The following is a 25,487-nucleotide window of genomic DNA, read 5'->3' as shown; positions in this document are numbered from 1 at the left end:
TGTCTGTTTGTGTGCAGGATATCTCAAAAGGTTGTGTATGGATTCGGATGAAATTTTGTGTGTAGGTTGGGTGTGTGACAAGGACAAACTGATTAGATTTTGGTGAAGATCCGGATCCAGATGTGGGTACTAGAATTTTTTTTAAGTGATTCTTCACCATTGCGGGATTGGGCCAAAACCGATATATAGCACGATATCTCAAAGTTGTGGACACATTCAGACGAAACTTGGTGGACATGTTGGGTGTTTGACAAGGAAGAATTGATTCGATTTTGGTGAAGATCTGAATTTTAAAAAGTGATTCTTCAACATTGAGAGATAGCACGATATCTCAAAAAGTGGTAGACGGATTCGGATGAAACTCGGTGGACATGTTGGGTGCGTGCTAAGGACGAATTGATTCAATATTGGTGAAGATTCGAATTCGGATCTGGATACGAGTGTTATTTAACTTTTAAAAGTGATTCTTCACCATTGAGAGATAGGGCCAAAAACGATATATCGCATGATATTTCAAAAATGTATTGGGCCCGATATGTTCTCGTGGATCGGGAGTTGCCTGGTGAAGGTATGCGCTCCACCGAGTACCTTTCTCATTGTGGATGTGGGATGACCTGAGATGCTGGTGAACAATTGTCTTTGAAGTCCTGAAGGGAATAATAGATTGAAGAGACTGGGGAAGTTGGGTCCACAGGTGCTGGGATGGTTACTGAGAAGTTGGACGGGGAATTTTTTTTTTTTTCTTGATCTTCTTTTCTTTAAACGCAGCTCGGTTGTTCAAATAGAAATGTCAGCACAGGATTGTTAATTTTTGTGCATAAATGGCTTGGACTCGCACATTTTGAGCAGGTATACATGTTAAGTTTTGACAATGACGTCAAAGCGGGTGGATGGGTGGGTGGAGGCGAACTATCAGCCAAAAGCACGCACATTGCAGATGGGTAATCAAATGATGGTAAGAGACTGAGAGCAGAGGGATCGCTTTACTCAACATCATTTGGCCTGCAAGTTCTCGACATTTATCACCCGTAAGCTTAAGTGAACTGAACTTGATAGGTCTGACAATGTCCTGGAGGTACGCACACTCACCTCGAAGCTGTCTAGCCTGGGTTTGAATCCCTGCCCGGCTATGTACTGTCATCCTGGTGTTGCACAGGCATGGTGATTCATCAATGTGTGTGCCATCCCTTGGATGAACATTAAACTGCTGTCCCATCTGGTGGACGTTAAAGATCCCACTGTGTACTTCGCGAAGAGTAGGTGAGCTTTCGTCGTCAGGCATGCCAGCTGGTTCGTGAAAGACGTGTGCCAAAAACACCCCCCCCCCGGCCCAACCCCATAATAATGTGGGAATAATTGTGGCCATTGAATGAAGAAGAAGAGCTTCACTTCACAGAAACACAAGACAAAGTTGCTGCTTTTCGTAACACTCATGTGGACTTGGCTAATGACAGCTTGAGATAAACACCAGGGTACATGCCAAAAAATATGCTCCTCAGACTTTGCAAAACTGCAAAACTAAACAATCATTTTAACTTTGTTTTTTCAACCTTTGCAAAAAAAAAATATATATATATATATTTTTTTTACCTCACCTGGACTTTAGTCAGGTGAGCTTATGCGATCAGGCAGTGTCGTAGGTGAGTGAGTGAGTCAAGTCAGTAGTCAGTCAGTCAGTCCACAAACACTTCACTCATTATCGCTTGAACCAAACGCATGATTTTGATGAAACTTGCCCACAAGCTTCATATCTGATGCCTCATAAAGGTGTATTAACCACATCAAAATGTATGCTCATTAAGGTGGTCTTTGCAGGGGTTTTTGACCCCCTCCCCCCCCAAAAAAGGTGTTTGCTCTCTTCTCCGAAACTCCACACACAATTTCGACGAAACTTGATTTCAACCTTCATCACCCATGATGTACCAAAATGTATCAACTGCATCAAAATCTGTGCTCATCAATATGGTCGACAGGGGTTTGGGGTTGCGGGGGGAGGGGTCGACCCCCAAATAGGTGTTTCCCCTCTCCTCCAAAACTGCAGAAACAATTTTGATTAAAAATTAACCGCAACCTTCATCACCCGTGATGTACCAAAGTTTGTTCATGGCATTAAAAATATAAATCAGGGTTTAAGAGGGGCGGGGGGGGGTTGAGTGACTGTTGGGCCTGATCCAGGTGAGCTTCAGGATGTTTGGTCCTATTTTTTGACTTGTTTGCATCAAAAATGCATGATTATTATTTTCATTATCATTGCTGCAATTACATGAAAGCTCATTCAAGGTTTTTAATGAAGTGTCCTTTTTGTTGTAGAATGTGCAAAAAAATAGTTTACTGTTGAAATTTTTTTGCGATTAGTGTTGTAGTGGTGGACCGTGGGGTGGACTCATTGTCAATTATTATTATTTTTTTTATCACAGGACCCTTGCTCCCCTTTTTTGTCAAAAATTGTTGTTTCTTTCCTTATTCATGTCTGTGCAGGCTTTGTTGACACATGATGACTTCCATCGTTCTTTACTCGCATGCTGCCTTGAGATCGTGCTCTTTAGTTACAACTCTCGGTGCATCTTTCCTTGGGTGCTATCCGCACTGACTCTCAGTGCTTACAGTTTCTACCGTGTGCTGGAGATAGTTGTGCGCACTGAAAAGGGATTGCCACGTGATGTGGTGAAGCACTTGAACCATGTAGAAGAGCAGGTCCTGGAGAGACTTGCTTGGCATCAGGACTCACCTCTTTGGGTGGCATTACAAAGGGATACCGGCAACATACCCTGCTGCAAGGAGGTAAGCCGAAGTCAGTACCTTCATGAAATTTTTGTTTTGTTCACAGGTTTGGAAATTATAGCCAGTGTCTCCATTTATTAAGTGAAGACTTGCTGTTGGGAATAATATCACGTGAATTCATTTTGAGTTCTCCGAACCTTTAATTGAGCAAACAATCACGACGTTTCAATCAGCAATTTTGGAGCAACCGTGCATCCACTGACGTTTCTCAAGAGTAAATAAGAACTCCAAATCCTCCTGACAAGCATGCGAAAAGGGGATTGGGCATAGCAGGATCCATCAATCAATGCCGTTTTGGAACCAGACGCGTGATCTTCAAATTTATTTTTGGTACGTTAAATCGACCTAACTTTAATCAAACCAAACTGTAAAACCATAAACCGTCAAACCAAATCAAACCCACGTTGGTAAGTTAAATTAAACCAACTGTTAAATCATCAAACTAAAAAGTAACTCCTATTAAGCCGGGTTGGTTTGAAACAGCAAAGGGCTCACCTTGTGTAGCTTTTCTTGGTTTCTTTATGCAGTTTTCTTTGGCTAGAAGAGCAAGGGAGTTTATGTATCATCCGAGCCACCTGGGATAATTGATTCGGTGAGAGCTGATTGGTTATTTCCTCCAATTACTGGTGAGAGATGTTACTGGGTCTTGTTCTTTATGTGTTAATTGCTATTGGTATTGCACGTGGTGCATGCTTGGAAACCTCGGTGGTGCGTGTTTCTGTCTACGATGTTCCTGATGATTCGCCAACAAGAGGTGAAACCGGTCCAGCGGTTTAGGGGGGTGTGTGGCATTGGGATTCTTGTGTATGTACTACTTGTGAATGTCTGTCTGTAGGTGTAGAGGAACCTGGGTAGGGTTTGAAACGGCAAAGGGCTTACCTTGTGTAGCTTTTCTTGGTTGCTTAATGAAGATTTATTTGGGTAGAAGAGCATGGGAGTTAATAAATATATTATTTGTGTATGTGCAGGTGTTGTTACCTGAACATTTGGAGGTACTTGGGGCAATCCATGAGGCAGAACCTATGGAGCATCCTCGGGTTCGTGAAGTACGTACAGATGCCTGCAACTCCACCAAGCAAGGTGATGTTATGCAACAACGACAAAACCAATATATTGAAATTTATCTGTGAAAGAAGTTATGAAATAGAGGATTTATTAATGGTGTTGTCGGTCAATACGTTGATATCCAATCCAAATCCATTGGGACCATACTCTGTACAGAGCGTTGGTGCTGCTGAAGCAGTCTCCTGGGCTATTGGGCACAATCGTGGACAGGTCACCACTCTGACGCAGGATACTCGAACGGCTCGATCACCCCAGCAAGCTGGTGCTCGTTTTGCCGACCTTGGAAGGATGACAGGCTGAGTCAACTCAAACCTGGTGTTGATTGAACAGGAAAAACAGGATTTTAACTCAAGACCCTCCATTGACATGTGAGATGCAAACAAATTACAAGACGTCTACATGGAGGAGTTACGTGCTGTAACAAGGGGATTGGAAGTAAGATTGGTACCTCTGAACTTTTGGTTACCTTCAAGGCTTTCATCTTGATGGGGGGGTCCTTGTTGGTGCCCCTGCCTCGCACCTTGCTCAGCTTGACACTGGAAACCAAGGCTTTCAAGATTATTGGAATCTCCCGTGATGAAGCCGAGTCTGTGGACTTGTCACTTTGACATCGCAGACAGGTCGGTGGTCTCTGTCTTCTATTGATTGCCTCCTTTCTGATCTTTTACCCTTTGCTCTCTCTCGACTCTGTCCCTCCCTCCCCCTCCCCTCCCCACTTACAGGTTTCTGCATGGTGCATACGGTTTGCCAGTAACCCCAAACTAGTGAAACACCCAAAAATCAGAATCACTGCTCACCTCCACTCATTTGTTCCTCTTTCTTTTTTTTTTTTCCTGGTTGTGGAACCAACTTTACCATCTCCTCAATCTCATTCTTCCTTCCAACGCTTCAAGGCAGATGTTCATTACCATCTCGGTATATCCCCCATCCACAATCGTGATCTTTTCTACCTGCATTAACCCTCCCCAAGCCCACCTTTTTCCAGATTTCCGGTTTTCCTTCCACTTCTCTGATTCAGAGTTTGCGGACGAATCCATCTTGTTCACCCCCCTGTGTCTTTCTCTTCCTCTCATTCTTCTCCTTGTCCGTTATTTCAGCAAGTGTTGCTCTATTTTTATCCCTCAACCATGCTGTTCGTTTGTTTCACCTCTCTCTCTCTTTCTACTGTTCTCTTCAGTCTCTTACATCCTGATCCATTCTCCACAAGCCTCGATACTGTGTACAGAAAAAAATAAAGAATGGTTTGCAGTAATATAAAATATAGGGCTTCCGATGCTGTTCACCATTGTCGCCGAAATCGTCCTGTCACATGTATGCTACCCCTAATGCATCATGCCAAGTCTGCAAATGGCACTTGGAATGAAAATGCACATGCTGACATCTCGCCTCTGCAGACGACAGAGCCTGGATCACAGTTTGTTCAGTTATACACCCAAGTGGCATGGCAAGTGATCCAATTTCAAGTGTGGGCTAATCCCATGCAGGTTATCAGGATTTATACTTGATTTGACAATTTCTTCCCGAGGGTTCCAATATACAGAAGCAAGTGATGCACAGGAGGATGAAGACAGTGCAGGCACACCCATCTTATGAAATAAGGATCTATATAATACTGGTGTGTGTGTAACATTCTGTTCCACCAATTGGTTGGACAGTTCACCTGACTCCACACACAATTTCCACTTGAAAAAAACAAATCATACGGTCGCTATGTTGGGGCTTACTGCTGTGTGAAGCCAGACATCTTCTGTGCTGTCATATTCACAATCACCATGCCCTCCCTATAAGTTTTCCCTTCATTGTAAAATGACAAAAGCGACAGTTAAAAGATGCCTGTAGACGTCACATGCCTTGTGAAAATTAGGCCTCTGATCAAGCCAGCGGTCTGTTGCTTTCAATGAGGGAGAGGGGGTCGGAGCTGAGGGCTTGGAGTAGGGTGGGGTGGGTTTGAGGGGAGGGTGAGGACTTGGGGTCGGGAGGCAGAGGTTAAGGTTGATGACTTGGGGTTTGTGAGGGTGAGGGGAGTTGAGGACTTGAAGTCACATTTTACATTGTGTGGATGTTCCGCGTGTCCCTGCTGATTTGTTAAATAATAGCATATGGGCATTAGACGTGGAAACAAAAGATTCCACAAAACGAGAGACATGATCAATCTCGATAATAATATATAAATAAACCCTTTTGTTAAAATCAAACGAATTCCTTGAAGAACCTGGACACACTTTCATCCATTCACACAGAATTACAGACATGACAGAAGTAAATAGACACCATGATTTGTAAAGAATTTATTTATTGAACATTTGAAGTATATTTGATCCACTTGAATACGTACACGAGTGTATTGTAGACTTGCCATTTACAGATTTCAACGCTTTTACTCTTTCAGACATGGAACGAACAAGTTCTGAAATTTTCTCTTGTGGGATTTCTGTCCTGGCTTCACGCAAAAAGGTTTAGCAATTCTGCCCGTGATGTTTGTTTCCTGGACTTTTTCCACACAGCTCGCTCGATCCAATGTGGCCCAGAGGTGTTCAATGGGATTCATCTCGAGAGACTGACTTGGCCGTGGAAGTCGCTTGATCCCATTTCTGTCCTGCCATTCTTTGGTCTTTTTTGCCGTGTTGCATGGAGCTCCATCTTCCATGAACAGAGTGTTGTTTTTGACCATCTGACCAGTGGAGAAGCCAGGGAGATGTCCATCCTCCATCATCCAGGATAGAAATGTGTATCATGGAGTTGATGTTGCCAACACACTCCACAAGCTCTGACCGACCAGTGCTCCAGATTGCTCCCCACACCATCACTGAGAAAACCACCGTGTTTGACAGTTGGCTGCAATCGGTTCAAAGAGAACTCTTGACTGAAGTCTCCAGACCCATACGTGTCCACTGTCAGAAAGTTGAGCAAATTGTGACTCATCTGAAAAAAATGACAGTTTGCCCAAACTCCAAGGGTCTGGTGGCCATCTCATCAGCCCACTTCTTTCTCATTTAAATGTTGGCTGGTCTAAGAAGAGGATTTCTCCTTGCTGCTCTCCCATAGTAGCCCAGTTGATGAAGGAACCGCATGGCAGTTCTTGAGCTAACCTGGACCTCCACTGCAACATCTGCTGCCTTCCATCGGGAAGTTTTCTCAATGGACCGCTTGACAGCTCAAAGACACCTTTCTGAGGGCCCAGATCGACCAGAACGGGAAGCTGTGGATTCTTTACCTTCGCTGGTGAATTGCACAATCACCCGATTGACCGTAGAAAGCGGAATGCCAAGGTTCTGAGCTATCTGACGCTGGCTGACTCCACCTTCTGATTGGCCAACAATTGTCCTCTTTGAAAATCGCAAAGGTCATGTGCTCCCTGGGTTCGAGGCGTAGTTAATTGTCATACACAACCCAGGAACACGTTTCTGCAAATAAATAGTTGAATATTCGTAAAAAATCAATCAGTAAAACTTGCTTTATACAGATGAAATGAATAAATTTAAGGTGTCTATTTACTTTTGTCACGTCTCTGAAGACCAAATTTTTGTGAGTGCAAGTGTCCTCAAAGGAACAGCATGGAGAGCATAGTATACCCAAAACAGAGAGATTGCCACACTAGGTCTAGCACCAAGAATGTCCCTGGGAAAAGAGCTAACCTTTGGCATCACACAGCTTCCCCAGCGAAAGAGCAAATGCCACCCTTTCGGTCCTCAAATGCTGTCCCTCCCACCTCTTGCCCTTCACATGATGCACTGCGGCCATTGGGACAGCATACCACAGCAAGAGAAGTTAGCCTCAACATAAAGTTGTTGTTACACGTGAAACTGATCTATTGTGTATGCCAGTACATGGTCTATGCTGAGGCCTTACATTTTGATACATACCCAGTACCCCACACACGTAACACAGCATCCTTCTCTGGACCATCGCCTCCTGCCACGGTCAATACAGGTTGCCACTGACAAATCAGACATTATCTGCCTAACAGAAACTTTCCTCTCCCAAGACGTGTCTGACTCCCAAGTATCTCTCCCCGGTTACTCCCTCTTGCGGTATGACAGACCTGAGCCTCGTCCTGGTGGAGGTGTTGCTCTCTTCATCAAAGACTCTATTCCTCACTCTCCATGCACTGTGCTCACTCCCCCACACCCCCAGGAATACCTCTGGCTTCGGCTTCCCCTCCAGTAGACGTCACATGGCTCCAATGGCTTAATTTCCAATCATCAATTTGGTTTCAGACCAGGTCACTCTACCCTGGATATGCTGCTTCTGCTCTCCCATCAATGGATGGAGGTCCTCAATGCCAGACAGGAAATCCGAGCCGTATCCCTGGACATATCACGTGCTTTTGACACAGTCTGGCACCCTGCACTACTCACCAAACTCTCTTCCCATGGTATTCAAGGCCATCTCCACTCATGGCTCGCAGACTTCCTCTCCTGTCGCAGTTAACGTGTGGCCCTAAATGGAGTTCTTTCATCCCCTCTTCCTGTCCAGGCTGGAGTTCCTCAAGGTAGCGTTCTGGGCCCTGTTCTTTTTCTGGTTTTCATCAATGATCTTTCCGACTCTCTGGAAAATCCTCTATTTCTCTTTGCCGACGACTCGACCCTCTGCCGTACCATCTGTCATCCCTCAGACCGGCAAGCAGCAGCTTCTTCGCTCACTGCAGATCTGGATAAAATCACAAACTGGTCCAACACGTGGAACATGTCTTTCAATCCAGACAAATCTCACACTCTCACTATGTCTCTTCGAAAGGACCGTTTAGAACCCCCCCCCCATCCACTTTCTCAACAATCCTCTGGAAGAAGTCTTTTCTTTCAAGCTTCTGGGTCTCACTATCTGCCATGACCTTTCCTGGGAAAGTCACATTTCCAACCTCGCCTCAAAAGCCAGTCGCCGACTGGGAATCCTCCGTCGTGCAAAGTCCTTCCTCGGCCCTCTTGAGCTCCTGACCACTTACAAAGCTTTTGTCCGTAGCCTGATGGAGTACTGCTCTCCCCTCTGGGCTGGTGCTCCTGCCTCCCACCTTTCTCGGCTTCATGCTGTCGAAACCAGGGCATTTAAGATCATTGGCATCTCCCGCAATGAAGCTGAGTCTTTGGGCCTCTCACTCAATCACCGCAGGTTGGTCGGTGGTCTTCCTGTCTTCTACCGACTCCTCTCCAGCCTTGCCCCCCCTGCTCTCTCTGCGATTTGTCCCCACCACATTTCCACAGGGCGCTCAAGGTCCGCCAACAACCCCCTTCTGGTAAAACTACCAAAATCACGAATCACTGCTCACCTTCACTCTTTCATTCCTCTTTTTTTCCCGCCTTTGGAATAAACTTCCTCACTCTATTCTTTCCCATTCTTCCCTTCAGGCATTCAAAACAGCTGTTCACCACCACCTCTTATCTTCCCCCATCCAAATCCTCGATCTTTTCTCCCCCCGATAATCCACCCAAGCCCACTTCCTTCAATTCCCCTGCTTTCCTTCCTGAAAGTCCCTGTAATGTCCATCTTCTCTTCGCCATGTTCCCCGTCCCACCCCATCCCTCTCCCTTTCACCTAATGTGTCTGTTCCCCACTGTTTTGTCCCTTCCACTCCCACCCCTCTTGTCTCATGCCCCCTTGCTGTGAGTTGTGTGTTAGCTCTCATACGAGCCTCGACAAGGTATACAAAAAAAAAAAATAGCTTCAAGCCATACCACTTAAACCTCCATATTTTTGATTTCCTTAACCATTTAGTTAGAGAGGGCTGTGTGAAGGCAAGTCTGAATCTTGCCTTACTTCACTAACATTATGAAACTACCCACATATTTTCATTAAAATTCACATCTGTATAAAATCCTGTATATACACAACAAGCAAAACAACCATTTAATTAATTTCATCACCCACCCCCTTTGCCCCTCATCTAGGTGTTCCTCTGGAGGGGAGTTGACAATGATACCAAAACACAAACCAGTTTACCACAACAGACCTTTTAACATTTCCAAATATAAACCCCATCAAAATGACAATGTCCTCCGGTGGATGTCACATGCTTCAGCTTGTCAGCTGAGCCAAAATCTCAGTTCTGACTGAATCTTCCCTGACCGATATGCCCTCCAGAGAATTTATGGAGTTTCACGTGACCGAGTGGAGCATTCCCATCAACACATATCTAACTTTCGGTGTACCCTACCAAGGCCTGGGGTTGGCTTAATGGTTATTGTGACGGGCTTTGGATCCTAGGGTCCTGAGTTCAAACCCTGCTCAGCTGTTGAATTAATACCAAGTGGGGTTAACTCGGCCTGTCATCCTTCCGAGTTCGGCAAAATGAGTGCCAGCATGCTGGTATACTGTGTTGGAGTGGTGACCCGTCCAGGATTGTGCCCAGCAGCCAAGGAGACTGCCTAAGCAGCACCAACGCTCTGCAGAGAGTATGGTCCCAATACCAAGGCAACCGAGAAATTCTAAAATGTGGTAGTGGGGGTGGGGTGTTTTGACAGGTTGTGATGGCTGCAGGGAAAAGAAGTCCCACTTTGAAGGGAATTCTGCTCCCCCTTTCATCCCTCCAAACCCACCTCCTCTGCTTTCCAACAATGTGGCTTTGTTGTTCCCTCACTGGAGCGACCTCCAAAATGGACTTCTGTGGCCTTGCATGGTCGCCAAGGGTCTCTCGCTTCTTGGCTGACTGAAACATTGCCCCCAACTGAAGCCTGGCACCTGTGCAATGCTGTAAAAATCACTTTGTTTTATGGTGCATTATGATTTTACAAACGCACATAAACAGTACAAATTGTAATGCAAGCCAGATATTTATTGTTTGCAAGTAAAACATTTGTATTTTTTTTTTAACCTTCAACCTTTGTTCCTAACCTCCCAGATGGCCTCCTGTCTCCGATTTCTTTACACGAACGTTATTCATCACCAAGTGCTGGCACAGCTCGTCGAAAACTTTTTGTTGACTCATCGGACAGCCAATCAACCCCCGAGATTCCAGTCCGGCCGACGACTGTTTCTGCGTCTGTTACACCGTGTGGAATACCAACTGGTGCTGTTGTAGGGAATGCCACCATTAATACTTGTAAACCAAATCAAACACAGCTCATTGGAGTCGTTCCAAGTCAAAATCTGATGCCAAGCCATACTGTCCTAACCATGGCAACTGCGACAATGACTGCGACTAATGGGCAGTCTGTAACAATTCCAGTGCAGGGTAAGAGTTTATGGAAGTATATTATGAGGTTGGGGGTGGAGTGGATTGATGCAGTCATACGGCACTCTGGAAGGGAAAGTAACACCACAAATACTGCTTTTTATCAATTGCATATTCTTAATGTTTATATTGTTATTATTTTATGATTGTTTCACTCTCACCCCCCCCCACCTCCTTCCATCATGCTTTACTCGTTTTTTTTTTTTGTTTTTTGGGGCTTTTTTGTAGGACCGACTCAGTAGCAAAAACACTCAGTTCAGGTCCGGTTTGGTGATTTTGGCAAAAAAATTTGCCGGGTCCCACAATGGTTCGGAACTCTGATAACTTTGCATTGTATCAAGCGTGTGTACATCGATTGCATGGGGGGGGGACACATTCAGGCCATGTGTCAACACATGGCCTGAATCTAAGCTGCCTTTCTTCGTTCATGCTGGGTTCAATTGGAACGTTGGACGGCCGATCGGGCAGCACCTCACCTCACCGACGTCCCAATCCAAGATGAACCCGAGTGGAGGTTGTTAGCCGGCGAGGAAGTTAATTTAATGATGAGCATTGAGCGCTCCAAAGGCCAAATACTGTATCCTCCAAAACGATTTATTGCTGGTTTGCTATTCTAAACCAGCAATGTATGGGCATTAGGGGATAATGGTAGATGTTACAATTACGGTACGGTAGCTGCAGTGCACAGTTAGTGCCCGATTACGGAAACATTTTGCTTTGAAAATCACAGAGAAACAACATGACTCTCTTTTTTTTTTTTTTTTTTTTTTTTTTTTAATAGCACATCCAATTCATATACAGTATTAACACACATTTCGACCACACACTCTTGCAAAATACTGCAATTACTTCATTTTGTGTGACAGGAAAATATCTGAGTTATTTTTCGAGTTGACACCCAAACCCGGGTTGACTCTGACTCAGTTTGGAAACGCAAGCTTTAGTTCTGGTACAGCTCTTTTTTTTTTTTTTCTTTCTTTCTTTTTTTTTCTCGCTCTTTCTCCTGTTGCTGCCATTTAGAATAAGACTGTTCACAAAGCAAAGAAACCTAGTAGTTTGGAATTGGAGGTAAACTTTAAATTTGAAGTAAAGATACAAATGCCATCTTTTGTGGGTACAGTGGATTATTTTGACCTTCACATTTTCTTTTTCATTACCCTGTGCATGCGAAGCCTCCTGTTTTTAAATGACGTCATTAAGGACACAAACAACAGGCACAAAAAGCTAATGCAACGGCAAGGCTGGTGTTGGTTGAGCGGTTAGGGTGGCTGGCTGGCTTGGGATCTTAGGGTCCTGAATTTGAGCCCCTGTTTACCATTGAATTAACACCAGGTGGGGTTGACTCAGCCTGTCATCCTTCCGAGGTCGGCGAAATGAGTATCAGTGTACTGCTAATGGGGGCATTGCATCAGTGGCATCGCTGCACCCCCCAGCCAATGATGCTACCTGCAGCCTTGTGCTGCATATGAATGAGGAACTAATGCAATGTGTCACATTGGGTGGTGTAATGGCCACTGTATCAATGGCGGTAAACTTCCAGAATTAATTTTTTTTTATACCACCTTTACTGTCTTTATTTTATTTCAATTAAATTATATACGTGAACACTGGAGGACACAAATAGCTTTCTTGCTACTTCCAGAAACCTCCATTTTTGCAGTATTGAACATGTACAAGGTGGTGTATGAGACTGCATCAACAGCACAAAACTTCTGGATCATATACATACATACATACATACATACATACATACATGCATACATACACACGACCTTTAAAATCATTATTTTATTTCAATTTAATTATATATTTAACACTGCATGGGGTATCATGGGATGCAAGTCATTATCACTGATAACTTAATATATTGATTATTAGTTGAATGGATTTCTCAGGATGAATGGATTTTTGTGAAGCTACATTTTTGCCCGAATGCATGTCTGCATCAACTCAACATACTTTACTTGGTTTTTAATGTTTGAAAGCTTTAAAAATTACATTGTAAGTGACAGATATATTCATTGCTCTGATGCATGTGCAGGTTGTTGACATGTTAAGGTTGAACATTCCTCATTGGATACATGAACTAGAACACACTCATTGGAAGTGCTGACTTGAGCCATTGTTTTCTCTTCATGCAATACTCAACCAGAGAGCACTAACCTAAACTGTGGCATGGCCACCATCTCAGTAAATATAGTCCTGTACTAATTTTTTTTTTTTTTAATTGTGAACTCAAAGTTGAACTCATCTGAGACATTCACAATATGAAGACTGTGCCAAATGTGGTGATTTTAGCTGCTCTCATTGTCAAGTTATTCTTATGACACACACACACACACACACACACACACACACACACACACACACACACACACACACAATCACGATACTTGCGCACCTATGCCCTATGGCCACGGTGTGATGAATGTTATTGTTGATCGTGCCCTCAACTATCCTGCCGTTGTTCACAGGTATTGCAAGTGAAAAAGGTACCATCACATTTGTGCCTTTGGCCATGAATATCGCTGGACAATTACAACCCACACTTCAGATTCTCAGTTCTACAGAAGATCATGGCACGACAGAAACAGAGAGCAGCATTACACATGGGGAGGTGCAAGTTGCACCGCAACGATTGGACAGCAAGCCTCGACGCACGGGTTCTTTGGCGCTCTTCTTTCGCAAGGTGATTTTGGGTTATATTACAATGGAAAGCTAATCCACATGCATTTAAGCCTAAAGATGTGTGAATTGTATTTGTTGTTTTGTAATGCCACAGGTCATCACTACCCATTGCTGCAAGGCATAAAGCAGCTCATAAGGGGTCATTTCTTTATTATGGAAATTGTGAAAGGTGGAGAAAGGGAAAATGCTTGAGGTGTTTGTTATAATTTGTGTACAATAATATAGAGCAGACATTTTAACATGCTTGTAAAGTGATATATACATATTTGATATAAACTGGTATCAAATATTTCACATATATGATGTAAACCAGTTCCGGGTCAGAGTGTGGTGCACGTTGGCTTTTACCTGCTTAGGCCTAAGTCATATTTGGTCTACGGCGGCCGTACGCCCTCTGAATTGACAAACGTGTGGTGGCCGCAGAGTTTCTGCGGTGGCCTCAGGGTGGCCCTACGCCGTTTGGCTATCTTTTACAGGTCGTAAGGTCGCCGTGGAATTATAACGCGGAGTTCTAACTTTTTTCATTTCTACGTTCGCCGTAGCAATTCGACAAGCCGAAACAAAAGAACTGGTTAAAAAAAAAAAAATTAACCCATTCGTTACCGTCCATCTGGCCGCACGTTCGCCTTAGGGCCCCCCTGCGGTCGCCTTGCGGTCGCCTTGAGGCTATCTTGCGTCTGCCTTGAAAATTCTATGGCCGCCGCAGGGCCCCCTTAAGGTCACCGTGCGACATCAAATCAAAGACCGTACAGCAACCCCACGTTTTCAGTCTCCACAGTTTATAAATACGCCGTGCGGCTCCCCGAAAAATAAAAACATATGTGACTGCTACATTGTGTGACCGTGGAAATACTGCAGCCGCCGTATAATTGCTAGTGGCCGTAGATTTTGAAGACCCCACGGCCGCCGTGGCAAATGTGACTTCAGCCTTCGTGAAAGCTCATCAAAGCTTATGTTCCTGCACTGGATCTGTCCTGTTTTTCTGTTGTCGTTTCATCCTTGTGTTGTTAATTGCATTTTTGTCCCCATTCCTTCTTTGTTGTCTTTTTTAATTTGGGAATGTATCTAACTGGGGAAGTGAAGGAGAAACCTAACTCCAAGACTCAGCTAGAATGTACTCCTTTTATGCTCCTCGACTCTCTGTGGCCAGCGCTGCTGATTGATGACCTGAATGTCTCAAACTAATCAAGATGGAACTAGCTCTGCCAGGTGGGCAGCGGTTTTGAAGCAACGTCCGGATAGGATAGGTAGTTTAAATGTGGGATCAGTGGAGTTGAGAGAACAGTCGAGGTGATGGAGGTTATGCAGAGAAGAGGATTGGAAGTGTTGTGTGTGCAGGAGACCAAATGGAAATGGGACAGGGCAAGGCAATTGGTCGGAGGATACAAGTGGTTGCATGTGGGAGGGGATGGAATGAGTAATGGCATGGGAATAATAATATCAGAAGAAATCGGCAAGCAGGTGGTCAGAGTGGAAAGATGGGAGGTGACAGATAGTTGTGGCATGGTTGGTGATACGGAGGCAAATGGTGTGTGCTATGTTGATTTTTATGATATGTTGTTATGTTGACAAACAGGAAGGACTGAGGCAGAAAAGCAGTAGTTCAGGATCGCTCTGGAGAGAATGATGCAGAATGCTTGAGCTGGAGGTGATGTGCATTGCAGGGGACTTCATTGTGCACATGGGAGTCGAGGAACCAGGTGAAGAGGAATGTGTTGATAAATTTGGTTGTGGAGCGAGAAATAGTGTCTGGAGCTGGTAGCCAGAAATGGGATGGCCATGGCTGGTTCATTCTTTCAGAAGCGGGACAGCCACAAAATTACTTGCAGGTGTGGACAACATAGAATGGAACTGGATTTGTTGGTAGTGAGGAAGCAACCGTTTTGGAGGGTCAAGGATTGGTAAAGTCGTGGCAGTGGCGACAGCATGTCACCACCCAGCATAATCCTGTGGTGTTTTGCTATAAGCATGAGGAAAAGGACAAAGGGTTGGAAGTAGGAGTAAGATCAGGGGTCGGACGATGATTATGTAGGGGAAAAGCAGGGACAATGTTGCCGTAGAATAGAATAGGAGAGGTTGAGGGCCAGGTATGAGGAACTTGGTGAAGAAGCCGGAGGTCTGGAAGAGGAGTGGAAGAAGTAAGGAGAGGCGTTTAGGGGAATTACAGAAGTTTTGTGTGGAAGGATGTCAGGAAAGGGTGCATCATTGATTCAGGGCAGAAATCAAGTATGGTGGATGGAGGAAGCGGCGAAGGGATTTGGGGAGAATGAGGAAATTTGGAAGAGGATGGGGAAGATCAATGATAGATGGGGACAACTAGATGCAGGTTTGCTGTACCAGTATGGGTAAAATAAAGCAGCAAGGGGAGCTTTGGATAAGGTGAAGAATGATATGGAAGAGGTGGTGTATAACAAGTTGTAAGATGATGGTGGGGATATGATCTATAAATTGGCTCGTGACAAAGATGAGGATAGTAAGGACATGAAGGGTGGGGTGGGGGGGATGGGGGATTAAGGATGGTGCTGGGAGGCTGGTGACAGAGAATGGGGCAGTATTTAAGGCATGGGAAGAATATTTCAGGGAGCTGTTGAACTTGGGAGTAAGCAATGGCAAGCTCGAGCTCCCGTGTTATACGGAAGAGAAGGTGTACAGCAATTTGGAAGAGATGGTGGGAAGAAGACCTATATTATTAAAGGATCCATGCATGTATGCACGCGTGCGAGTTCCACCCATTGGATGGACAGTTCGCCTTACTCCACCCACAATTTCTGTGTGACAACCACAATTTTAGAAACCCTTTTGAATCCTTTAGAATTACCTTTTCTCTCAAGCAGTGCTTTTACTGCAGAGGTAATGCAGGTTAATTTCTGACTATTTTCTCAAATTGTGAGTTGAACAGGTGACTTACTGAAGGGTTTCTGTGAACTCAGTGATAGCATGATTGAGGAGCAGAAAACATTACATATTCCGCTGTTTTGATGTGGGAATATCTGTTTGCTTTTATGAGCAGAAGGAGGGTGAGAGTGAAGATGAGACAACTTCGGAAAGGGGAGGTGGGGTTGAGGACTTTCGGTGGGAGGTGGGGCGTGGGGGGGGTGGGGGTTGAAGCCTTGAGTGTGGGGAGGGGATTGATGCCTTAGGGTTAGGAGGGGGAAGCTGAGGCCTTTTTTGAGTTGGCAGAAGTGTGTGTGTCTGTGCGTGCGTGTGCTTAGTCAGTCAGTCAGTCACTGAGCGGATGGTGGGGGGTGACTCAATCACTCAATCATGGATAATGTGATAGTGATCCATAACTTAGATAGGGATGAGTATAGTAAGGACGTAAAGGGTGGGGGGTGATTAAGAATGGTGCCAGGAGGCTAGTGACAGAGAAGGGGTGTATTGAAGGTATGGGAATGATATTTCAAAGAGCTGTTGAACTGGGGAGGAAGCAACGGTGAGCTACAACCTCCATGTTATGTGGAAGTAGTGGAGATCACAGAGGAGGAGGTGTGGACAGCGTTGATGAAGATGAAGAAGGGAAGACCACCAGGCGAGGTTGACGAGGTGTGTACAGAAATGATAGTTGCTGCAGAAGTCGGAATCGGTTGGAAGAGGAGGCTGTTGAATGTATGTATGTATGAGAGACGGTTCGATTTTGGAGGATTTGAGAACAGGGCTAATCGTGCCAAAGAAGAAGGGTGATGTTCAAGATCCAGGGAAGTACTTTCACACAATCTTCTCATCTCAACCTCAGTCTACCACTTTTCCTCCAACCTTGCTCCCTCAACCTATCTGCTCTCTTTGCCACTCATTCTTCCCCCATGCACACCAAATGTCCAGCCCATCTCAGTTAGCATTTCACCAATCTCCCCGTCAAGCTCATCTGCCCACCAATCTCCTATCCACCCTCTTCATTCCCACAATCCTGCTGACCCAGATGTTCTCACAGACCTGCAACCTCTGTTGTTGTCTCTCTGTCAGTGTCATCGTTTCCAGACTGTAAAGTCAGACCAGCGTCACACAAGTCTCCATAACTTTCCCTTTCAGTTTCCTTGATATCTTTTTCATCTGCCATTACTCCTCCACCCTCCTCCACACATCCACGCCCACATGAATCCTCTTCCTCGTCTCTGCCTCCGACTTACCATCAACAGTCACTCTTCCTCCCATATACTCAAACCTATTTTCCTGTCTGATCTCCTTCCCCTTAAACCTAATATTCATTATTTTCTCTGCTGCCCAGCCCATATCACCTCAGTCTTCTCCATACTCATCTTCAGCGCATGTTTCTTAAACGTCTTCTTCCACTCCCCAGGACTTCTGCATCTCCTGTCTACTCTCCGCCACAACAGCAGATGATCTGCATACAACATCCTCCCCAGAATATGTACCTTTCATGTTTACCTTCCTGCTTACCAGCTCCATCACCATGCAAAACATGAGTGGGCTGAGAGAGCTTCCCTACTTCAAACTTATGTTCACACTGAACTCCTCCGATATCACAGGACCAACCAAAACTCTTCCCTTTGTTCCCTTGTAGATCCCTTCCACCAACCTGACTTCTGCCTCTGGCACTCCCATCCATCTCAGCGTTGCCATCATCATCTCTCTCAGGACAGTGTTGTAGGCCTTCTCCAGTACCAAAAATCCCAATGCTGTTTCACCTTGCACCTCCAACCTCTTCTCTACCAGCTGTCTCAGTGTGAACATCCCATCCATCAACCCCACCCTTTCTCAACCCCAGCTACTCTTCGCTGATCTCAACCTCCACACTTCCTTATCCTCCTATCCAGAATCCTCTCCAATACCGCAATGACATAACTTAGTTGCATAATGCCTGAAGAGGCATATCAATAAGATGGATGTGGTGTGAGAGTGAAGGGATATTGCTGAGGATAGAGGGAAGTGGAGGAGCATTGTGGTTGAGGCAGGGTAGAAGCTTGATGCCTCATAAAGGGAAGATAAGGAGAATAAGAAGTGGATTTCAATATATCAACTCTTGTTCCTATCTCCTCCGACTTCATCCATATGTGCTTTGTGGTGAACATGTACATTTACTTATAGTAGTATGAGGAATAATAACAAGTATTCTGACGTAATCTTCATCTTCCATAGTGGCTCTCTTAGATTTTTACCAGATTTTTTTTTTTCACTATCTGTTCTGTTTTGTTGAAGAATGCACCCTGTGCTGCAATATAATAATTAGTCCTCATGAAGAGCAGATTGTCGCAAGCAACTCAAGCTTTCGTCCATTATCTGGAGTGTCTTTCAACTTCACCAAAAAGGTCGTCACCTTTGCATAAAATCTGAATGACTAACCCACATCAACAGTTCAGTGGACAACTTCTTGACAGAGTGCATTCTGTGAAACTATTTGATATTATTTAACTTGGGCTTTTCTTCAGTCGAAAATATTGCTGAACTGGCCTCCAGAATTGGTCATCATTTGTGCATCCTCCACAGAGCTGCAGCCTTCATAGGTATTTGTTCACAACACTGTGAAATGTGCCTTCCAGCTTTTGGCATAAACTTTCATACTCTTTATCTGGATGCCATGGTATGGTATCCACGTCCTTGCATAATATTCATGTCAATTGCCATGAAGTCAAGGCCCTCTACACAAGTCATGAAATCAAGTTGATAGGGTTTTTTCATTGTATTTTTCCAAGCCAAGTGACTTGCTCCAACAATTCTCTCCACTATCTGCCCCACCCCAACACTGTTTTGTTACACTCCGTTAATCTTACACTCGTGAGTTTTCCCAGTTCCAACCTGTCAGCTCGACTTGACTCCTTCATTCAACCCTTGTCTTTAGAAAATCCTTAGATGAAGGACATTGCCTCGGGGTACACTTACATCAATGTCTTGTGATTGTGATGCCTGTTCCCTGACAACCACAGCCATCTTCCAGTTTTTCAGTTATGATTCCAACTTAGAGGATTGCCCTTTTGATTCCCATTGATATTGGTTTACAAGAGCTCCTTGATGCCAGACTTTATTGATTGCTGCCTTAATGACGAGGACAGTGACTCAGTTCTCCTCCGGTATTTGGCTCGTGTCCTTGTTTTGAATAGATTTGGTGTCGAGTTAAATGTTATGGAACCCAAACTGATATCTGCAATACTTTCTTTGTCAAATGTGAGCAAACAAAACATCAGAAAGGACACAGTGCATGTCAGGGCAGAAACTCCTCCATGAAATCCAAGGAACTGTCCGTAGAATTCCAAGATATAATTGTGAGGAGGAATAGATCTGGGGAAGGGTGTAGAACAATTTCTCGAGTGTTGAAAGTTCCCAAGAGCACAGTGAGCTCCATCATTAGGAAATGAAAAGAATATGGAACTACTCAGACTCTTCCGAGAGCTGGCCATCCAACCAAACTGAGCAAGAAGGACCTTGGTCAGGGAGGTGACCACGAACCCAATGACCACTCTGACAGAACTACAGAGTTCCTTGGCTGAGATGAGAGAACATGCCGGAAGAACAACAGTCTCTGCAGCACTTCACAAATATAGGCTTTATGGGAGAGTGGCCAGACGGAAGCTACTCCTGAGAAAAAGGCACATGACAGCACACCTGGAGTTTGCAAAAAGGCAGATGAAAGACTGAGAGCATGTGGCAAAATATTCTGTAGTCTTTTGAGACAAAAAATGAAATCTTTCACCTGAATATAAAGTGCTATTTCTGGTGGAAACTGAGTACAGCTCATCACCCATCTAACACCATACTCACAGTGAAGCATGGTTGTGGCAGCATCATGCTATGGGGGTGTTTTTTTTCAGCAGCAGAGTCTGGGATACTTGAAAGGATAGAGGGAACAATGAATGGAGCCAAATACAGGCAAATCCTAGAGGAGAACCTGCTTCAGAGTGCAGAAGATGAAGATTTACGTTCCAACAGGCAGTGACCCCAAGCATACAGCCAATGTAACACTGGAATGTTTTCAGAACAAGAACGTGAAAGCCCTTGAGTGGTCCAGCCAAAGCCCAGACTTGAATCCCATTGAGAATCTGTGGAAAGACTTGAAGATTTCTTTTCACCAACGCTCCCCATCCAACTTGACAGAGCTTGAACAAATCTGAAAGGAAGAATGGGAGAAAATCCCTAAATCCAGATGTATAAAGCTGATACAGACATACCCAAGAAGACTCGAAGCTGTAATTGCTGCCAAAGGCGCTTCTACAAAGTATTGACTCAGGGGGGTTGAATATTTATTGACACAACATATTTCAGATTTTCATTTTTTATTAATTTGTAAAAATTTCTAAAAACATGTTTTCATTTTGAAATTATGGGGTATTTTGTGTAGATCGGTGACAACATTTTTAAAATTTAAATCAGGCTGTAACACAACAAAATGTCACAAAAGTCGAGGGGTGTGAATACTTTCTGAAGGCACTGTATGTTGATTTTGTACGGTTGCATGCAATTCATGTGTGATCCACGACCCTGGAACGTGGTTAAATGCCTTTTTATAGTTGGCCAACTCCAATGATAGTTTGGTGCCTCTTAATTTATTGTTTTTTATTTCTACATCTCTCTAAAATGGCTTTCCTGAGCAAAAGTTTATCTTTGGTTCTGGAGCAATTATTCTGCATAGTTGTGCTCAGATTTTGGAATGAGGAAAGTGCTGCTTTCCATGAACCATGTGGTAGTCACAGTTCCTTCTCTTCAGACAAGAATGTTGATTACACAATGTTTGTCGATAGTTTTTTTTTTTTTTTTTTGATCAATTCTGTAGTTTTGTTGTTCATGTTGGTCAATTGATTTAATTTTTTTCTTCCCTTTTATTCAAGACTTTAATCCATGTTTGGTTTCTTCCTTTGTTTGCTTCGTTATAGTTTTTTGTGCCAATTTTATGTTTTGGCTTTGTAGTGTGAATTGACTCATTTACTTATTTTTGGATTAATATTTAATTGTCTGAGTTATTTCTAACTTGGAGATGCTATAAACTTCCTCCTCTCTTTCAATTGTTCTTGTATTGAGCTATCCTGCTTCATTTCTTAACTACTTTCTTTAGCTCTTGCTTTTCCACGTGATATCTGTTGGGAAGGCTATTTGTTTCTCAAGTTGCTTGTTTTTCTTTTATCTGTTTCTTTCTCTTGAATGTATAGAGCTGCAACAAAACTTGAAATATTGACTTTACTCAGTGCAAGTGTGTTTGGTGTCGTTTTTCTTGGTGAATGGATTGTGCTCTTTACATTGTCCTAGGTCTGTTTTCTGTTTTGTATTCGGTTTGGCTCTAATGGTCTTTTAGAGAATTGTTTCACTTTTAATTACCCCAAATTGTTTTTGGCCAGCTGTTCTTGCAACATGCATTGTGCCTTCCAACTTTCTTTATCACTCTTTATTTCTTCTCATTCATCCTCATCACCCACCGTGTTGCCAATTTCCTTGGTCTTTATTCACAACAAAGTTTGACCGTCTTTCTGCCCGTGCCGATACTTATGGGATGGAGCACGAAACGTGCACTTTGATCACCTGGGATGAGAATTGCATCACCTTCCCATATCTCATTGTTTGTTAGCTTGTGTCTTGTTATTATGTGTTGGTATGCTTTATTTCTGTAGTTTTGAAACTAGACCTGTTCTAAGTAAGATTTCCAGAACACATAATACATTTATCTGTCAAATATAGACTATTGGAATAGCACTTAATTCACATTAGCAATTAAAAAAAAAATTAAATTGCAGAGCTCTTGGAAAGATCAATAAACCATGCTGCAAATATTCCATCGAGAAACCAGAATGGCACTCGGTAGAGCACATACTGTTGCGGATTTGGAAGTTTACTGCACTCAACATACAGGTCCTATAGCTCAGTTATATCGATAAGTAAATGTGGATAGATAGCTTCCTGTCCCTTGTCTAATGAGTAATTAAATGTTCATGCGCTGTGAAGTTATTTTGATAGTTAGGATTCCCTTTTATTTTTACACCACATAACCCTCACCTTCACTTCGCTTCGCTTCCTTCACCTCGCTCACACCGACGCCATCGCTTACGTGCGTGTCAGCACGTACGTGGGTGGGGCCCACGCAGAAGCCAGTCCTCTGGCTGTTCGTCTGCCTGTTTGGTGGGTGGAGATCGAGGAGGAGCCGCGCGGCGTCCCTCGACCAATCGGCACACAACGAGTGAGGTGACCGTCATTCAGCCAATCGGACTTCCTTGACTGTGTGAGGGGCAGTCCACATTATGTCACCACGCCCCCGGGCCAATCAAGGAGCTTGCCGGCCGTTTTGGCCAGTGAGAGAGACGACGAGCGATTTGCGCGCTAAAACTGGCCAATGGGAAAGACGACGAGCGATTTGCGTGCCAAAACCAGCCAGTGAGAGAGAGAGAGGGAGGGTCGCGAGGAGGCGCCCCCCCCTCTGAAGGGGGGGGGGGATAATTATGGGCGCGGTCTGCGCGTGCGAGGGTTCTGGCAAAAAGTAAGCATCTGCGCGCAAAAAGGTGGTTCGGGGCAAAGTGGTTCAGTGCGAAACGTCTGCGCACGGAGTGGTCAGTGCAGCGGAGGGTCTTCTCCTGCCAGCTTTCGCCCTGCCGACTTCGTTCGCCTGGCGCCTGGTCGTGAGGGCATCTGTATCGTGCTGGGGGTCCAGTTCTGCCCCGAGGACCTGGTCCTTTGAAGACCGCACGAGGCGGAAAGGTCAAACGGACTCTCACCTCCAGCTCGACTGTCCTCCGGGCTGGAGGTCTGAATGAAGACCACTTTGGTCCAATTCTTTTGGGTGTGTGTGTGTGTGTGTGTGTGTGTGTGTGTGTGTGTGTGTCTGTGTGTGTGTGTGTGTGTGTGTGTGTGTGTGTGTGTGTGTGTGTGTGTGTGTGTGTGTGTGTGTGTGGCGCCAGTCAATAAGTAATGAATTGTTAAGTGATTTGTGCTTGTACATATGTGCATTTCTTTTCATCAGTTTAACTCTGCCCTTACGTGCTCCCCTCATTTCCCCATTGTGAATAAATCCCCATTTCCGAAATGTATCCGCTTGTTCGTGTCCTTTCCTCCATTGGCTTAGCGTGCTGCGTGTTTTTTTTTTTTGTTGTTGTTGTTTTTTTTTTTTTGTATACCTTGTCAAGGCTCGTATGAGAGCTAACACACAACGCACATCAAGGGGGGGCATGAGACAGGAGGGGAGGGAGTGGGAAGGACAAAACGGTGGGGAACTGAGACATTAGGAGATCTGTGGAAGGGAGAGGGATGGGACGGGGAACATGGGGAATACCAGATGGACATTACAGGGACTTTCAGGAAGGAAAGCAGGGAATTTGAAGGAGGTGGGCTTTGGTGGATTATCGGGGGTAGAAAAGATCGAGGATTTGGATGGGGAATGATAAGAGGTGGTGGTGAACAGCTGTTTTGAAGGCCTGGAGGGAAGAATGGGATTGAAGACGGTGTGGGAGTTTATTCCAAAGGTGGGAAAAAAAGAGGAATGAAAGAGTGAAGGTGAGCAGTGATTCGCGATTTTGGTAGTTTTACCAGAAGGGGGTTGTTGGCGGACCTTTAACGCCCTGCGGAAATGTGGTGGGGACAAATCGCAGAGAGAGCAGGGGGGGCGAGACTGGAGAGGAGACGGTAGAAGACAGAAAGACTACCGACCAACCTGCGGTGATTGAGTGAGAGGCCCAAAGACTCAGCCTCATTGCGGGAGATGCCAATGATCCGAAATGCCTTGGTTTCTACAGCGTGAAGCCAAGAAAGGTGGGAGGCAGGAGCACCAGCCCAGAGGTTAGAGCAGTACTCCATCAGGCTGCAGAAAAAAAGCTTTGTAAGTGGTCAGAAGCCCAGGAGGGCTGAGGAAGGAGTTTGCACGATGGAGGATTCCCAGTCGGCGACTGGCTTTGGAGGCGAGGTTTGAAATGTGGCTTTCCTAGGAAAGGTCATGGCAGATAGCAAGACTCAGAAGCTTGAAAGAAAGGACTTCTTCCAGAGGATTGTTGAGAAAGTGGATGGGGGGTTTTCTAAACGGTCCTTTCGAAGAGACATCGTGAGAGTGAGATTTGTCCGGATTGAAAGACATGTTCCACGTGTTGGACCAGTTTCTGATTTTATCCAGATCAGCAGTGAGCGAAGAAGCTGCTGCTTGCCGGTCTGAGGGATGACCGATGGTACGGCAGAGGGTGGAGTCATCAGCAAAGAGATAGAGGATTTTCCAGAGTCGGAAAGATCATTGATGAAAACCAGAAAAAGAACAGGGCCCAGAACGCTACCTTGAGGAACTCCAGTTGGAGTGTTGTGTTGTTGGACAGTCGGGACATTTGGACCGACTGATCTCGGCGATAAACCGCTCGGGTCGCAAAGCGGCTCGTTCCGTACGGGTGCCGTCGAGGGTGTGGAGACTCGGTAAATCGCCACGTGGAAATCTAGGTATTTTGGAAATTGGCAAATAACCCTGTACCATGTGGCATAAATATTGACGCTTCACGGTCTGATAAGGGACCCATACTTTTTCGGAGTTTTCCGAAAAGGTACGATCTAAATTCCGGGTGATCGGTCGAGCCGACTCTGCTGCTCCATCCAGCAGTCGTGCTCGCAGCCGATACCCGGCCCCGCAACAATACCTCCGCCAAGCCGAACAGTTACCGTTTTGTATTCCAATGATAGGTCGGATCTGAATCCGGAGCTTAACAAATATCTAATCAGCTTGTTCTTCTCACCGACCCAAATTGTCCACCAAGTTTTGTCATAATCCGTCCACAACATTTTGAGATATCGTGCTATGTATAGTTTTGAGTTCCATCTCTCAATGGCGAGGAATCGCTTAAAAAATTAAATAATAACAAAAAAGAGACATGAAAAGGCTTGGGGTGCGAGA

At 44.8% G+C, this 25,487-nt stretch overlaps 1 protein-coding gene across 3 annotated transcripts in view; it reads left to right on the top strand.

The window, feature by feature from the left end:
- Positions 1 to 25,487, top strand: part of LOC147016542 (retinoblastoma-like protein 1) — a 110,683-nt gene that overhangs the window by 29,568 nt on the left and 55,628 nt on the right. For all 3 annotated transcript variants that reach the window (XM_085845280.1, XM_085845279.1, XM_085845281.1), the window contains exons 12-15: positions 2,479 to 2,781; positions 3,750 to 3,861; positions 10,679 to 11,011; positions 13,486 to 13,700. In XM_085845280.1, the coding sequence (XP_085701406.1) occupies positions 2,479 to 2,781; positions 3,750 to 3,861; positions 10,679 to 11,011; positions 13,486 to 13,700 (963 nt within the window). The remainder of the gene's footprint in view (positions 1 to 2,478; positions 2,782 to 3,749; positions 3,862 to 10,678; positions 11,012 to 13,485; positions 13,701 to 25,487) is intronic.

Source organism: Eptatretus burgeri, chromosome 11, assembly GCF_056783735.1.
Source record: "Eptatretus burgeri isolate ZD-2024b chromosome 11, Ebu_testis_v1, whole genome shotgun sequence".
NCBI lineage: Eukaryota > Metazoa > Chordata > Myxini > Myxiniformes > Myxinidae > Eptatretus > Eptatretus burgeri.
The sequence above is the reverse complement of the archived record's forward strand: the minus strand, read 5'-3'. Positions and strand labels throughout refer to the sequence as shown.